The sequence below is a fragment of the Euprymna scolopes genome, chromosome 10 (assembly GCF_053919585.1).
Source record: "Euprymna scolopes isolate OS-2025 chromosome 10, ASM5391958v1, whole genome shotgun sequence".
Classification (NCBI taxonomy): Eukaryota; Metazoa; Mollusca; class Cephalopoda; order Sepiida; family Sepiolidae; genus Euprymna; species Euprymna scolopes.
Genome location: NC_136491.1, coordinates 96,344,763 through 96,362,183, shown reverse-complemented (window position 1 = coordinate 96,362,183; position 17,421 = coordinate 96,344,763). Strand labels below are relative to the sequence as shown.

At 35.2% G+C, this 17,421-nt stretch overlaps 1 protein-coding gene across 28 annotated transcripts in view; it reads left to right on the top strand.

Annotated features, from left to right (window-relative positions):
• LOC145286154 (uncharacterized) overlaps positions 1 to 17,421 on the top strand; it is an 811,438-nt gene that overhangs the window by 660,312 nt on the left and 133,705 nt on the right. For 13 of the 28 annotated variants that reach the window (XM_080134921.1, XM_080134915.1, XM_080134906.1 and 10 more), the window contains one exon: positions 12,476 to 12,529. The exons of the other annotated variants lie outside the window; for them this stretch is intronic. In XM_080134921.1, the coding sequence (XP_079991047.1) occupies positions 12,476 to 12,529 (54 nt within the window). The remainder of the gene's footprint in view (positions 1 to 12,475; positions 12,530 to 17,421) is intronic. 28 annotated transcript variants of the gene reach the window in all.

Genomic DNA, 17,421 nt, shown 5'->3' with positions numbered 1-17,421 from the left:
TAGCTGAGAGATCATTGTTCAGACCTCCCGGCTTAATATTCACAGGCAACATGAATTGGAACAAATACGTTGAGGACATTGCCAAAGCTGCTACAAAGAAGGTAGACTCCCTCTACCATGCTAAAAACTTACATTAGGGAGTGTCCTCTATCTCTAAAGCTACGATTCGTCCATGCATGGAGTATCGTTGCCATATTTGGACTGGGGCATCTATCACTAGTCTTTCAGTCTTAGACGGGCCAAACTCCAATCTCTGTTCCATTACCGCAATGTTGCATCTCTGTGCCTGTTTTCTAAGTACTTTCATGGAATGTGCTCTGATGAACTCAAAGCACTTGTGCCCCTTCAACATATCTACTCTCGACTAATCCAACAAACAGGAAAATCCCACCCCTTCACTGTTGATGTTCGTAGATAACGGAAAGCCTTCTACTCTAATAGTTTCTTCCCTTGGACTGCAAGAACTCCCAAAATCCAACAGTCTGAAGGAAGAAACATTTTTTTGTGTTGTAACGAAATCCACAACTCCAGTTTAAAACAAATAACAATGTTTTATGGGGGGGGGGGGGCAATGACGCGTCTTTTCTTGTACTGAACAACAAGCTTGAAAATCAAAACTCTTAGCATAAATGAATTTGACACATGTCCAACAAAAGACACTACTTCAGCTTAGAGTTCAAAGGTTCATCAATCTGTGAAATGCACAAAAGACCAACTGACCACTTCTTCCCCTCTTTTAGTGTATATATACATATACAAGGTGCCTTCAATATGTTTGTAGACTTTTGTGGTATGCGCACTTGTATTGATAATACACACATGAAACTCTAGTGCCTTCGAAGCACTTCGAAGCAATCTTCTTCGGCTACAATGCACTTGTTGCACTGTTCCAACAATTTCTGGAAGGCCCCATGAAATTCCTGTTGCGTGATTGTGTCAATGACCCTCATCAAAGCCTCTTTCATCTCCTCAATTGTCTCATGACGACAGCCTCTAAAGTTTTCCTTGAGCTTAGGGAATAATTAAATGTCACAGACAACAAGATCTGGACTATAGGGAAGGTAAGGAACTGTCTTGATCGAATAGTTTGTGACAAGGATGGAGATGTGGACTGGTGCATTCGTGCAAATCTTCCGCATCTTCAGTTCCTTGTGAATAATTGTGTAATATTTCTCATATGTTATATCTTCCCTCTTTTGGAAATAGAGTACGATTATGAATATCTCCAGTACCAAATAATCCTTACACTATGAAATTGACTTTATGTATGAAAACCAAAGATGGGAGATGTAACATATGAGAAATATTTGGAATCAAGGCTCCCCTTGCTGTTATTTCAGATCATTTGAAACCATAGCAGCAAGTTTTAGTCTCCCCTCCATCAAGGCCAGAGGTTTTGGGGAAATATCAGATATTTTGTAATTCATATGCAAAACTAGGAAAACAAATGACTGGAATTGGAACATTTTATGGCTGTAAAAAAGTGCCAAAAATAGTCTTTGGATGATAGATGATCCCCTTAATGTGCTACCTTAAGGGCAAATATCGCATTGCCCATTACACAATTCAGATCATTACCTTTCCAACGAGCCTTAATTTGTTAAATTCTGATCAGTAGTTGCTGAGATTTGGAACTTACAAAATTGCAAAAAAGTTATATGAATATATCTACACTTGTAGCCAAATTGAATATTGAAATGCTCATACCTTTAGTTCTATGGGACGAAACGACATTAAAATTTGAAGGCTTTTTGAAGATCATAATACTATTCTATGGTTAAAATTTTATGACAATTAGTAAAAAAGAACCTATATTTTTAAACCAATAAAATATGCCTAAATTTGCCTACATTTGTATATATATAGTTTCCTGCAGGCCAGCTTCAGTTTTGGTGCTTTGGTTGTCTCCCCTGTGACCTTGCTAGGCGAGAATATATGTAAAGTCAGGAAGTTAAATTTAAGTTTACCAAACAAAAACTTCTGTAAACTTAAAGCGAATATAAATATTAATATTTATATAGTAATCCCAACTAAATAAAAAGGGTCAATATAACTAAAATAGGGAATAGAGCTTGTCATAAAAGAGCACAATTTAAGACTGTAAATTATGCTTTACATGAATTTATTGTTTGACAGAATACTCAGATAAGAACTATTAAAATTTCCTTAATTCAAAGGGTTTCAAAGGAATGCATTCTTTTCATCAGAGGAAAGATATTAGTAAATAAGTATTATAGCGACGTTATGAATTTGCTGATACTGGCATAAATTGAAACTGCATTATATGAGAATTAGTCATACATAAAAAAAATAAATTCTTGTAAAGTATAAGTTACAGTCTTAAATTGTATTCTTATATATATATATATATATATATATATATATATATATATATATATGTATATATCTTAGATCCTTCCAGAAAGACCACTTGAGGTAATCAGTTGCCAATTTATGTACATAAAAAAACCCTGACTGACCATAAAGTCCACCATCTGGTATGAACATTCATCTTGGAAAACCTCAAGTGGGTCTTAGCTCCAGCATGGAATCTCGTATCTGACGCAACATCATTTTTAAAGGACCTTTAAATGGTTTGATTTCTCAACATGAATCTACGGTTTGGAAGTTAATAACTTTTTTAACTAGAGAAATCAAATTCTGAGTGGATAAACTTAAATTTAGATTTATTTCCCATTTATTGGGCGGTTTCTTTTCTTTTAGGTAAATATTTCTCACTTGCATCAAACCTGTGATTCACACACACATCACAATTATGCAACATGCTAAACATGAAGCATCGACATGTTTACAACTAATGATTCTGTAAGAACTCAAAGAATTGACTGTTTTGTTCAAAATCTAACCTGAGATTTTCGATTTTATTTCATTGTTTGGCTTTTTTTTTCTGCATTCATTTCAGTTCACAAAAAACAAAAAACTCATTTTTTTTTTTTAATTCCAAAGAATTCTTCAAATTCACATTCCCCCATAAATTTGATTTCGGTTTGTTTAATACCCTCTATTTGACATGAATAGTGATTTCATAATGAAAATGAACCTTTTTTTAATAGTTCCATTCCAGTGGAATGTAACCTTTCATTTTGCTAACACGCCCCCCCCCTTCACCCCACCCCCACCCCACCCCCACCCCGACAACTATACTTTTTCACCATTTTACACAATGTCATTCCAAGAATGTCTGTCTGCAAATCTTTTTGGAAAAATTATAGTTTGTAGAAATATCAACATTTTAATAAATTGGAATCTCACAACGTGTTGTTCTAAATCCTGACTTTTCATCAAAAAAGCTGAACATTCTACCCCGCAAAGGTAATCCCCGCCTGGTTGGAAAAAAAAAAAAGAAGGAAAATTTTCTTTCCTCTGTAAAATAGAATTTATTTTCGAGTTCTTCATAAGAATTGCTTCATCTGTTAACCAGTCCGTCTGTCACACAAAAGTTTGAAATAGCATTTACGTAAGAATTAACAATTGCATGGGTGATATTTTTTTTAAGGGGAGGTCATTGTATAAATACAATTGAGTATATTTTTAAAAGACTGTCAGTTGCAACGAAGTTTGAAATAATAACATTTTATAGTCTGTGTTACTTCAGTGTTAAAAGACGTTTTTAAATGTGTCCACGTATCTCTGTAAATGGCTCTGTCTGTCTTTCTTGCATCAACTGGTTGGTTTGTCACTTATCAGTCTGGAATAGCATTTTCTTTGGTCTGTCACGCTTCATCTTCAACAAATAGCATTTTGAATGAACGTACTTTAAGAAAAGTCGTTATTGGTATTATGTCGTCATGCTGATCAAAACAATATCTGTAGGTTTATATCTGATTAATGTTTTGTTTTTTGTTTTTTTCACTTGGGAGTCATCACTGATCAAGGCCCGAAGACCACTCGAGGATAAGGGTTAATGAATGTAAGGTGGTGGTGTAGTAATCACTTATGGTGTAAATTGGGTAAAATTTGATTATTTATGAGGACGGCTTAACAGGAATTAGTTTACATTAGATTTTAAGGCTACCATGCTGTATTCTACCGGGAAGCATGCCAGTGGAACAGTGGTTCAAAGGCGGGCAGTTCTGGAAAAGAAGCTTTGTTCATGGAATCTGCATTTACATTTAGGCCCAGATAGTGGTTGTAGATAGTCGTGTGTTTTTTGTGAAAGTTTGGCAAAGGGAGGGGGCATAGATTTGAGCACTTGCCATTGAATACATACTTCATATTTATGTCTCTTTAATGGTTTTCATTTATCTTTTAACCTTATTTATTGCATATATTTATATTTAGAATAAATTTAAAAGATATGGAGTAAGGTTACATGGAAACTTTATTGCAATATCAATAAGGATGAAAGTAAGAGGTAGAAAGCTAAAAAAAAAAAAGAAAAATTAAACTATTAAGGCCATGTCATTTCAAAGCCAAATGCTATTCTTAATTGGGTAGAGCTTTTTCTATCCTTATAGGTTTGTTTTATTAAAATATTTTTTCAGGTTAAGATTTCTACTATATATTTATCCATAAAAAAAAACTGGTGTGTATGCTTCTTTTCTATCAAACTTTATTTTATTTATTGGTACTTATACAGAATAAGGATAGTATTACCATCGAAAGTTTTCTGGAAAAAACCGGAAAGTGTTGAACGAAAGTTTTGTCTTTTTTTTTTTTTTTTTTTGTGCAAACACTGGCCAATTTTTTCAATGAAAAATAAACTCTTTCTGTTAGATAATTCAATGAAAAATTAATTAAAAAATGAAAACAATATTCTTTTTTGAAGAAAATACAATAAATAGTTATTAGATAATTTTTTAAAAATCTTTTTAAAATCTAAATTAAAAATAACAAAATTTATAGAACCATATGATTTCTTTATAATTAGATTACAGGTTTTTAGGTTCTGGATATGACCTTAAACTATATCAGATGGTGAGGCCCCAGCTTTCGGGCTTTGGGGAGTGTGGAGCCACCCTTTAATTGCCATTGCTCTTAGTCTACTCTGACCCGGAGTGGTAGTACCCGTTAGAGTCCCAACTATGAGTTAAATAGAAACCGACTTGAAAAATATATATATATATATATTCTATTAAAAAAAATTTTTCTTCCGAATCACTGGATTCGGCATTAAATAACCTGAAAAGGGTTGATATGCCGTAAAAATAAAAACAAACAACCAACAAGTTTTTAATCGTTTCTTTTGTGTAATAAATAATTTTTTTTTAATTCATCCATTATCTATATGTTAAAGCTAGCTCTATTTTTGGAGGGCTATGCAGCAACATCTGGGACCTCAGAGGTATATATCTCGTAACCAAACTGCAAGTGTACCAGGCTGTTGTCATCACTGCATTGCTGTATGCTTGTGAGACTTCGACAGTCTATGCTTGACATACACGGAAATTTAATCACTTTTACATGGCCGGTCTTAGGAAACTCATGAAAATGAAATAACAAGATAAGATCCTTGACACTGATGTTTTGAAAAGGGACAAACTTCCATCTATCTTCACATTGCTTCAAAGGTCCCAGGTTCTTTTCGCTGGATATGTTGCACAAATGTCAAATAAGTGCCTCCCAAAACAACTCCCGTTGATGATGAACTTTCAAACATGAATTGAAAAAAATGAAACCAATATTCTTTTTGGTGCTAGGAACAAAATACAGTAGAAATTATTTTAATTTTTACAAAACTTGAAAAAAAAAAAATTTTAAAGCAAGGTAAAAGAAACATTGTAAGGTAAGTTTTATGAATACATATTTTTTGAATAACAGACAACTAATAACAAAAAAAAAATTTTTTTTTGATTTGTTTTATATTTTTTCTTTTTTATGATTTTTTCTTTGTTGAAATCAAGATAAATCTTTTTTATTTTTCAATAATAAACCAATGATAACACAATTTTTTTCTTAAATCATGTTGGCTGCTGTGATCTCAGTTGCTCAGTGTTTCAGCATCTTTCTGCATTTTGCCTGGAAAATTACATCCATAGCACAGTCCTTATTCTGTATAAGTACTAGTATATGTATTGAAGTGTATTCTCAGTTCAAGAAAATCTTTTTCTAAAAAAAAAGTTAACGTAGAAATAATTAGCAGTATATACTAATGATCACTTTTTTTTTTCTAGCATATATGAGGCACTAATTTTTTAAAATAACAATGACCAGAGTATTGATACATTGACCAGATGCCCATTTACTGACAGTGAAAATTGATAATTCTGTGAGTTGAAACACACTGGTCTCAAAGATAGAAGGGGTGGGGGTGGGGAGGCTTTTACGAAAAACACTACTCTAGTTGAAACCACTATCAATAATTTCCTCCGCTCTTTATCTGTACCTAAACGTAGATTCCATGAACAAAGTTTCTTTCTTAGAACTGCGCGCCTGTGGAACTCTCTTCCGTTTGCCTGCTTTCCAACTGACTACAATATGGTAGTCTTCAAGTTCAACGTAAACAAGTTCTTGATGAGCCGTCCCCTTAAGTAATCCAGTTTACCAAATTTCCACTACTAATGATTACTATGATATTATCCCATTGACTACTGCACACTCATTAACCCTTATCCTTGAGTGGTCTCTGGGTCTTGATAAGTGGTGACTCCTTTGTAAAAAAACAGAAACAAAAAATGAGCTTCAAAAAGATAATCTGCTTTAAATTTTTAAAGTTTCTGGCAATTCTTCATATGTTGTAGACGTGGTAGGTATCTAATTAATGGGTTAATTATGTTGATGTATTATTGTTGAGCTGAAATTGGATGGTCTGGTAAAATGGTCAAAACTCTAGAGTCAAGGATGCTGGAAAATCGGTGTTGTACTTGTATTTGTTTTTGGCATTCACCCTGCAATAGTTGCGCTGGTTAAACTAATGGTAGATACGCCAGCTCAGATATAGCAATAATACTCCATGCATGGATGAATGATGGCTTTGTGGAGATATAGGACACTCTCAGGTGTAAGTGATTAACAGTGGTTCCCAATCTGGGCTCAGTAGTTCATTATCTATGTCATTGGGTAGGAGGAGCAATAATGTTTCATTTGTTGTTTTTTTTTTAGTTTTTGCATACCAGTTTTTTTTACATACCAGTTTTTTTTACATACCAGTTTTACAAACCATTTTTTTACATACCATTTTTTTTACATACCATTTTTTTTACATGCCATTTTTTATACCATTTTTTTTACATGCCATTTTTTTATACCATTTTTTTACATGCCATTTTTTTACATACCATTTTTCTTTACATACCATTTTTTCACATACCATTTTGTTTTTGTTACATACCAAGTTGGCTTGGTGCTATGGAACTGTTGATTGAAGCAATTTCGTTTCATTTATTCTCCATTTTGTATTGCCGCCATTGTTAAGTCAATTTCGTACCCAATATTAACTCCTTTCAAAACATTCCTTACAGTCTTCTAACCTAATCCTAAATCTAACTAAAACCTAAATAAAAATTAAAATATCTTTTCTAGAACTGTTCATCTGTAGAGCACAATACTGTGGGGTTTCTTCCCAGCTGACTATACCATAGTCATGTTCAAGTTTAATGTAAATAAGTTCTTGTTGAGCCGTCCTCTTAAATAATTAAACCCTACTCAAGTTCTGTCATTACCAATCATTACATTGTTGTCTTACTGTCTACTTGATACTCATTAACCGTTATCCTTGAGTGGCTCTTGGATCTTGATTAGCAGTGACCCTCTAACAAAAAACAAAAAAAGAAAGTAGTAGCCACTCGGACATAGGGTTAGTAGTAAAGCAATTGTTGTGTATTTGGGTACCATAGCACCATATGTTGTATCAATGGTACCAGCATGGCATACAGTGATATGTACTTGTGATGAAGGGTTCATCCTGATGTGTATACATGTCACTAAATGTCTATGGTGGTTCTTCACTGTCTGAACCCTAAGTTATGTTGTTGTAGTCTATTAATTTTCCAATGCTATTATCGTCTAAATGTTCATATGAGGGTGTGTGATACATGTATTTTGGACATATCTTATTTTCATGCATCGTTGATCTTGGTCCACCTGGAATTCATCCCGTTCTTAGAGGGAAGGCTCGAACCTGTTTGAACGAATATGCATTCACTTCCAAGAACGTTGATCGTATTTTATATAGTTTTTATTCATTTTCCAGGTGTCAATAATACCTTTGCTTGAGGGGTTAATTCTAGATCTCCGTTATAAGACATGTCAGCTCCCTCCCCAGTGCAGGGGGAGGGAAGACCTGTTAAACCGTCTGCCCTTCTCAACGTCCAAATTCCAGCTTCAGTGTGTTCTCCAACTAACCTGATCCACATGACTCACACGTAGATCCGATCAGCTGATAAGATCTTCCAGTAAACTTGTCTATGATCTAGCTTTGTTATATTTTGACAACCGTATATCAACATTCTTCATATTCATTTTCTGTCCATCTCTCCAGTTAGATAAATTGAGATGGATAGATACAGAAATAGATAGATAACTAGATCGAGATATATATCGATAATTCACATAGATAGAAAGATATAGCGACAGATAAATAACTAACAAATACTTTCTTGTGTTCGACCTACTATATAACATAATATGGTTAAAACACTCGAATGGGCTGGAAATTTTAAATTAAATGTATATACAAAACTGATTTCTCACTCTTAATTTTAAAGTAATGTTTTGTTGTTTCATTTTGTTTTGTTTTTCTTCTTTCTGCCAAATTTTTCAGGATGTTCATACACACAGGCACGCAGACAGGCACACACACAGAGGCACATAAAATCACCTAAAAAAAAAAAAAGTAGAATCTCATATTTTTAGGAGGTGGGTGATTCAGTGGAGGGTATTAATCTGTTAATGTACAAAAAAAAAAAGAAAGAAAAACATTCTTTCTTATGTAAGAAACTAAGGTGCTTATACAGATAGGGGCACAGATAAAAATGGCTTTTTTCTAAATAAAAGCTCTTTAATATACTTACTTATCAGGTAAAAATAGATATATATACACCAAAAATTGGGAAAAATTGTCGAATAGAATTTTAATTGAAAATAAAAATTAGTTTTATTGGATTTCGTTTATCTACCATTCATAATTACTTGGTTAAATGACAGACTGGCTTATCTCCCCCTAATTTATGGGTATTTTCTCTGATATCAAGTAGGGATTTGTGAAATACATCATTTATTATTATTTGGTTAAATGACCAAACGGCTTATCTCCCTTTGATTTACAGGATTTCTGCTTTTATCAATGGCCGATCAGCAAAATACAATAAAACTGTTTTTATTTTTAACTAACCTGGGTGCCCGGTGTTGCCCGGGTGTTAGGAGGTGTAAAAAAAAAAAAAAAAAGTGGTAGTAGTCAGGCAGGCTCGAACCCGTCATGCAAAGGCAGAAAAGAAAGTGAAAAAAAAACCCCTGACATCTTACCCCTACTCCATGAAACGCCTGGAAGTGTAAAGCGTTCAAATTAAACGGAGTCAATCAAAAAGATGACTTGCAAAAATGGCATTGGTTTTAAACCGTCCACGAAGTTCATTTTTAATGTGGGGAAAAACCAGCTCTCCCCAAAAAGAGGGCACTCTGGCAGTATTCAGATAAATAGTAATTTGTTTCAGTATGAAGGGTTTCCCCTACATTGACCAAGGACCAATTCCAAAACAGATACTACCCGGCTCGGGGGTCAGGCATTTGTTTCACTTTATTTATATGAAAAAGACAAACAAACAGCCAACACAACGGGACTGTGGGAATTTTTTAAAACTCTACCAAAAAAAAAAAAATGATAGAGACAACATCCATTTGCGAATCTGAGATATTGCGATCTAGGAAGTATGCGAAAACTTCTTGCGGAATCTAACCGACACGAGAACCCCCCCCCCAAGCCAAAAAGCCTTCCGTGGACATACACAAACGCTTGCGCCCATTTTGCCTTTTATATATTAGACTAGTGGGGATACATGGCATTGCTCGGGTGATTAGAGGTGTGTGTGTGTTGGGGTGGGGTTTAAATCAAAACAAAAAAATAAGTGAAGTAATAACCCTGTTTAAATGTTATATAAAAAAACGTTAAAACTTCTTTAAAAAATTGTTGCTCAGGTGTTTGTAGGTGTTTGTGTGGGAGGGGAGGTAAAAAAAGTTTTGGTAGGTAGGTAGGATCGAACCTAAGCCTTGAGACGAAGGTGGAAAATAAAGTGTGAAAAAAACCTGACACGTTACCTACTCGGCCAGCAAGAAAGAGTAACTGAAACACGTTTGAATTTATTTAAGTAATAAAAACAGAATTGACAGTTGCGCGCATTTAATGAGGTCAAATAGAAATAGCACAGTTAGCTTTTATTGCAGGGCAATTTTTTGGGGTTTGTTTACTCAATTTTGGCTGGTTTTGTTTCCCCAAGATGTTGAGACAGCAGAGGTGGGGGCAGCTTCCCATAAAAAGGGGATTGTCCAAATTGAGTAGCAATTGTCTGATATAAGGAGTTTCCCCCGCATTGATCAAAAGCTGATTGCTTTTTGGACGTTCCCGGCGCAATTGCAGGGAACAATGCCTTAGCTTTGAATTAGTTTTGCTTTTATACTAAAAAGCCGAATCAACACAAGACAGGCCGAAATAGCAAGAATTTTGTAAAAATCGACATAAATTAATCTAGACATGACGCGCGTTCGCAAATCGTACATATTATGATCTAGGGGGTATATAAACAGTTCTAAGACATAGTAACAAAAACTCTTGCGCGCATTTTGCCTTTTATATTAATAATACTAGCGGTGGAGGGGGGGTACCCGGCGATGCCCGGATGTTTTGAGTAAATCAAAACTCTGGTGGGGGGGGGGGTTAAAATTTAAAAAAAGCTTTGGTAGGATCGAACCCGAACCCTTGAGGCAAAGTTGGAAATTAAAGTGTGAAAAAAAGACGTACGACGTTAATCACTGGGCCACGGAGACCTACAAGAGAAACACATTTGAATTTATTCATTTAACTATTGACAGGTGGCAGCAATAAAAGTTAACTCTGCTGCTTCTATTTGACCTAATTATTGAGGTCAAATAGAAGTCACGCAGTTAACTTGGGTTTGTTTACCCAACTTTGACTGTTTTTTTCCCCAAGATGTTGGGGAGGGGGCCCCATTGTCCAGATTGTATAGCAATTGTCTGATATGAGAGGAGTTTGGACCCACATTGATCAAAGTTGATTGCTTCTGGACGTTTCCCGGTGCGATACCGAGAACGCTGTTAGCTTTGAATTAGTTTCGCTTTTTATACGAAAAAGCCCAATCAACATGTGAGAAGCCAAAATAGTAATAATTTTGTAAAAGTCGATGTAAATAAATCTATATGCGACACGCATTCTCAAATCCTAGATATTATTATCTACGGCCTATATAAACACTTCTAAGCGATCGTAACCCACCCGGGAGCATGTGCAAGAAAAGCCTTTGCGAGACATACATGAAATGGTCACACACATTTTGCCTTTTATATATATAGACTAGCGGGAGGTACCCGGCGTTGCCCGGGTATTTGGAGGTGTGTGTGGTTTTGGGTAAATCAAAACTGGGGGGGGGGTAAAATTAAAAAAAAGTTTTGGTAGGTGAGTATGAGGATCGAACCCGAACCCTTGAGGCAAAATTGGAAATTAAAGTGTGAAAAAAAACGTGCGACGTTAACCACTGGGCCACCGCGAAATACTAACGGAAACACGTTTGAATTTATTTAATTACTTTTTAATGACTTAATGAGGTCAACTTTGACTGCGGGGTAGTATTTTATTTACTGCGGGAATGCTTTTTTTATTTTTATTTTCCCAAGATGTTGGGGGGGGGGGACCAGCTCCACATAAAAGGGAATGGTCCAAATTGAATAGCAATTGTCTGATATAAGGAAAATATTTCCACATTGATAAATCTGATTGCTTTCGGACATTTCCGGCGATCGCAACCGGAAAAATACCGCCAGAATTAGTGTCGCTTTTATTATACGAAAAAAGCCTAATCCACATGCGGTGAGCAGAAAATGTTGAATATTTATCTTTTCAAAGTCGAGCAAATTAAATAGACAGGCGACCTCCATTGTTAATTCGTAGATATTATGATTTATATGTGATATAAAAAGTTTTAAGAAGTTGTGGGCCAACCGACCGCTTCTCGGAAAAAAGCCTTTCTTGGACATACACAAAAAGCGAACATACATACACACATTTTCGCTTTTATATATATAGATTCTCTTTGATAATTTTTCTGAATGGTTGGTGTTGATCCCAATTTTTGCCTGATACGTAAGTATATTAAAGAGTTCTTCTGTTAATTTATTTGGAATTGCGATTTTCACATGATGAGATTTTCACTTGTGCCTTAACTGCATTAAGCACCAATAAAATAATGTGACATCGTAGGAAAACCATTACAACAAAACCCAAACTTAACCGGAGCCAAATTGCTTTAGTCAAAAAAAGTTCAAAAGTACCGTTGATTTTTCCATATAGGTAAAGCGATTTGAGGATCAACGAATGCTGCCTGATGTCGACGATCACCACAATGTAAGCTGTTTTACCAACTAGTTTTCTATTGCAAAATCAAATCTGGCACTAACACCGGCTGCTGCGGCTGCTTATCTTTTTTTTTTTTTTTTTTTTTTTTTTTTCCCCCCTTCTGACAAACCTTGGCTTTCAGCTTTCAATTTCCAGCACTTTTTTTTTTTTTCAAAACTAGTCTTAAGTATTCACTCTGTTAGCTTGGTTGGGCCCCACCCACCCCTTAAGGTTAGTGGCGTCCCTCCCACTTCCTTTCCTTTGCTCCTCCTCTTCCTTTTCCTCTTTGTGTAGATTTTTCACTCTTCTTTAGCAGGTATGCAAATATTTTAAGCATGCTTCACTCAAGCTGATCTCTCTCTCTCTCTTCTTCTTCTTCTGTGAATATATGTTGTGTTCTAGTCGTTCTTTTTTCTTTAATTAGTTTGCATAAATGAACATTTTTTTATAATTAAACATTATTAAAAGTAAATCTACAGTTAAGTTTACAAAAAATAATTGTAACCGTTGCTATTGGCAACTTAACTTATTTTAGAGAAAATACAATTGGGAAATTAGTCAAAATTTATTTATTTGGGTCTACCTATTTATTTTTGACATTTTTTTGTCAAAAAAAAATTTAATATTTAATATAAAAAAATATAAACATTTGCCGTGAATATTAGTTGTGTGTAAAGTAATTTGTGGAATCCATCTTTTTTTTTTTCAGGAATTAATGTTTGAAACTTGACCGGAAATGCAGCTATTATATCAAAGTACCTGCTTTTAATTTTGCAATATTTTTAGTACAGTAAGAGGGTAGTTATTTACTTGCCATCGGGTTGATTGTCAAGATCAGATTCTCAACTGTTATTTCTTCCCAAGTCTCCATGCAACCAAAGTAGTGAGGAGACCACCCTCACCCAATAAAAGTAATTTGATGTCGATGCCTCTATTCAGTCTCGAAAGACAAAGGATATCCTTTGTAGGAGCAGCTACATTTGTAATTGTGAGGCAAGGGTTGTGCAATTTCCAGCCACACCTCTCCTGAATCGACACTGTTTGAGTACAGTGGCAAGGAAAAGTTCAGGACGACTGGAAACAATGCCGAGATAAGCGGAGAGCACATACAGCACCTAGGAGTCCCAAATGGTCACCCATTTAGTATTGACCAGATCCAACGTTGCTTAACTTCGGTGATCTGACGGGAACCGGTGTGTCAACGTGATTATGCCGTACTATAAAAGTAATTAGAGGGCATGCTCCACAATGCAGTAAGATGTGATACAAAGTTGGAAGATGGGGAAAATTAAGCCAGCGCCCCTAAAGAAGCACTCTGGCCCAGCAAAAATTGCCTGGACAGCCCAACCAGTATTTCCTGGTCAGGGCCATGAACTTACTTCACCTGAAAGTCAGTTGGCAAGACCTATGTACTACCCAGGTGATATTCCTCAGTCCATCAGTTGCAAGACCATGTATATGAATAATTTTCTTTTCTCTATGATAATTATTCCCCCCCCCTCCCAGTTTTCAAATCATTTTTCCATTACAAACACTATTGGGCTGATTGTACCTATTTACTATGCCTCCCCACGGGACAGAGTTAGACACCAGGGTCGTTTTTTAACGTGGAGAAAAGGTACAAAAATAAAAAATTGTCTCAGTCGTGAAGAATTTCTCCTCCACCGAAAGAGAACAAGAAATGGAAGTGCAGCATCTGAAGAACAGATACTACACTTTGATCTTGACCAAAAGGCCAAGACAATTGGGCTGATTGTAGAGAACGAATTCTCAATTTGTATTTCTATCTAAGTCTCCCGTACCTAAAGCAATGAAGAGACCAATACTCCTACTAAAGAAATGATGGGAGGGTAGATATTGACTTGCTGCCCACCTCAACAAGATGGAACACAAGGTCAGAAACTATGGATGTCCAGCTAGCGCTCCTAAAGGAGGGGCACTCTAGCCTAACAAAAATTGCCTGGGCATCCTCATAAGCATTCCCCAGTAGGGGTGCCCCAGACAACAAGCATTGAACTTGCCTCACCCAAAACTCTGGTGACAAGGCCTGGAAGGGTGAACCTCCTAGGTAATATCCAGGCAGCGTACCTCAGGCTGACAGGTACTGGGCCAGTTCTTAGCTCCACACCTGTCGGGCTGATTGTTAAGAATGAATTCTTGACGTGTACTGTCTACCCAAGTCTTCAAGCAACCAAAGCAGCAACGAGACTCATTCTCCAACATTAAAAATGATAGGAGAATATAACCACAAAGACTTGGATGATTATATTTATAGCCAGGAGTGATAAGAACAAACCAATCTGATACCAGAATCGCTTTATAAAATATGCTGAATTTTTTTGACTACTTCAATCATAGCTTTTTGTCTTGACATAAGAAGAGAACTACGTTTCTACTGATCCTGCCTGGATTAATACGATCAATTCTTTACCTGAAATTCTTTACAATTCAAAGCTTCTCTGACTGGATTGATGTTGACAGTTTTTGCTTGGGACAACTACATTTAATATTTGCAATTGGATAAGTTTCTTTTCTCTACGATAGAGTTATCCCCCCTCCCTTTTTGTTTTAATCATTTTACTATTACAAGAATGATTGTCCACTCCAGAAATTTAATGGCTTGAATTAAAGTAGTATACTCGTTTAGTCTGATATTTTACTTTCCGAAAAAGCAAGATTTCTGGCAGTGATTAGTTTACTCACAACCAATACTCATGGCAAGTTAAAATGGTTATATATTAAATTAACTATTAAACATTTCTAAACACAAATATGTAAAAAAAATATGAGTAAGTAGGTACAAAAAAAAATTGCTTTTAGCCAATTTCCTAGATATTTTTTTTTTCTTTAAATAATTTATATTCAGTAATGTTTGCTACAAAAACGAATTAATTTTAAAATTCTGAACTTCAAAATGAAATAAAACGTCATAAATTCCGAATAATTTGTTAAGTAAAAAGATAAAAAATAAACATGTCGATAATGCGCAATTTTAATGCGTTTGATATAAAGGTTTCCAACTTGTGATCATCTGCACTGTTTTGGAGGTAGTGTAAATATGCCTTTGAAGGCGGCCGTTATTTCATACTTTATCGTAGCTGATGGCATGTGAAACCTCCTCTTTCTCATAAATGAAAAAGCGCTGAAGTATCTTTTATGCAAATTTGAGATATTTAATGGGGATCTTGTTTATCCAGGCACTGTAGACGAACCCAGTCCTTCTTGTGCCAAACCTAACCCTATAAGACTCGCATATTTAATCAAAATGTTAGAATCTCTCAAACACAGAAGATAAATTAATTGGATTTAAAAAAAAAAAAAAAGAAAGAATTGAAAACTATGAAACTATAATCCCAACTTTTTTTTAAGCAAATTTAAAAAAAAAAAAAGACAACACAATGTTTAAAAAATATTTTGAAGTTCTTATAAACAAAGTTAAGCCATGTGATAGACCAAGGTTATCCAAATGCTAAGCTTAGCCTGACTATAAATCAAAATCTAAACATAGTAAAATAAATAAACGCCATAGTTGATATCAGACAAGAGCTCACCTTTTCTTCTTTTCTTAAAAATAATAAAATGGCTAACAAATATTTCTCTGATTTTCACGAGGGAATCAAATGTTTTAAATTAGAGAATATGAAGTTCCTATGCTCATGATCTGTTGAACGCTGTTATGATGGCTAACTATATTGTTTGCACTATATGACATAAATAGGAGTTATTTCTTGGCATGTCGAATAGCTGTTGTAGATGGCCAATTGGTTAATGCTCTTTGATTTGGATTAAAAAGTAACTTGTGTCCAGGTGCTTGAACCGTGCAATGTGCTGAACAGTTATCTTCCACACTGATGATTCTATTATGATGAAACATATATGTGGAACTCTCTTCCATTTGCCTGCTTTTTGGCTGACTATAATATGGTCATCTTCAAGTCCAAAATAAACAAGTTCTTGATGAGCTGTTCCTCTTAAGTAATCCAATTTATCAAATTTGTACTACTAACAATTACTACGTCACTGCCCCATTGACCACCATACACTTATTAACCCTTATTCTCGAGTGGCCTCTGAGCCTTGATAAGTGGTGACTCCTTTGTTAAAAAAATATATATATACTAGCAAAGATACCCACGTTTTGTGCACCTGCTTTGTGGGCACAGTTGCAATAAGTGATTATTGTAAGAATAAGTATCACAAAAAACATTTTTATCAAAGATATAGCAAAGATATCCCAACTTGATGTGCACCAGCCGTAGGTGGAAGAGTTTATGAAGAGCCGCACCAAATACCTTGACCTTGAAAAATGGTGTGAACCATCCCTAGGTCAGAGGCCATCATTATGTTAGGTTTGGTCATGATTGGTCCAGTGATGTCGGCTGTAGGAGAGTATATATGCATAGGCTATGATCTTTACCTTTACCTTGGAAAATAGTGCGCACATTCATAGGTGGGGGGCTATCATCATGCCAGGTTTAGTCATAATCAATCCAGTGTTTTGGGCTGTAGGAGAGTTGTGCACACACACACACACACACACACACACATGCTACTACTTTATATGTAGATATCGTAAGTTTTGAAAATATAGTAGAACCCCAGGATATGGTGACCCTGGGATACGTTTTTTTTTTTTCAGGTTATCATGTGGAATACGATGTTTTTCCAGCACCTGGTTACGACATTTGTTGCCTTACGGTGTTATTTATAATGTTATTTGATAATATACATGTATATTATATACTGTACTGTATTTTGTATCTAATTTTTAATATGTACTGTATAAAATTTTACTTAGGCCCTGTCGTATGACGATTTCATCTTATGATTCCAAACCCGGAAAGGATTAATGCCGGATCCCGAGGTTCTATTATATATGTTTCAGTTAAATTACACAGAAT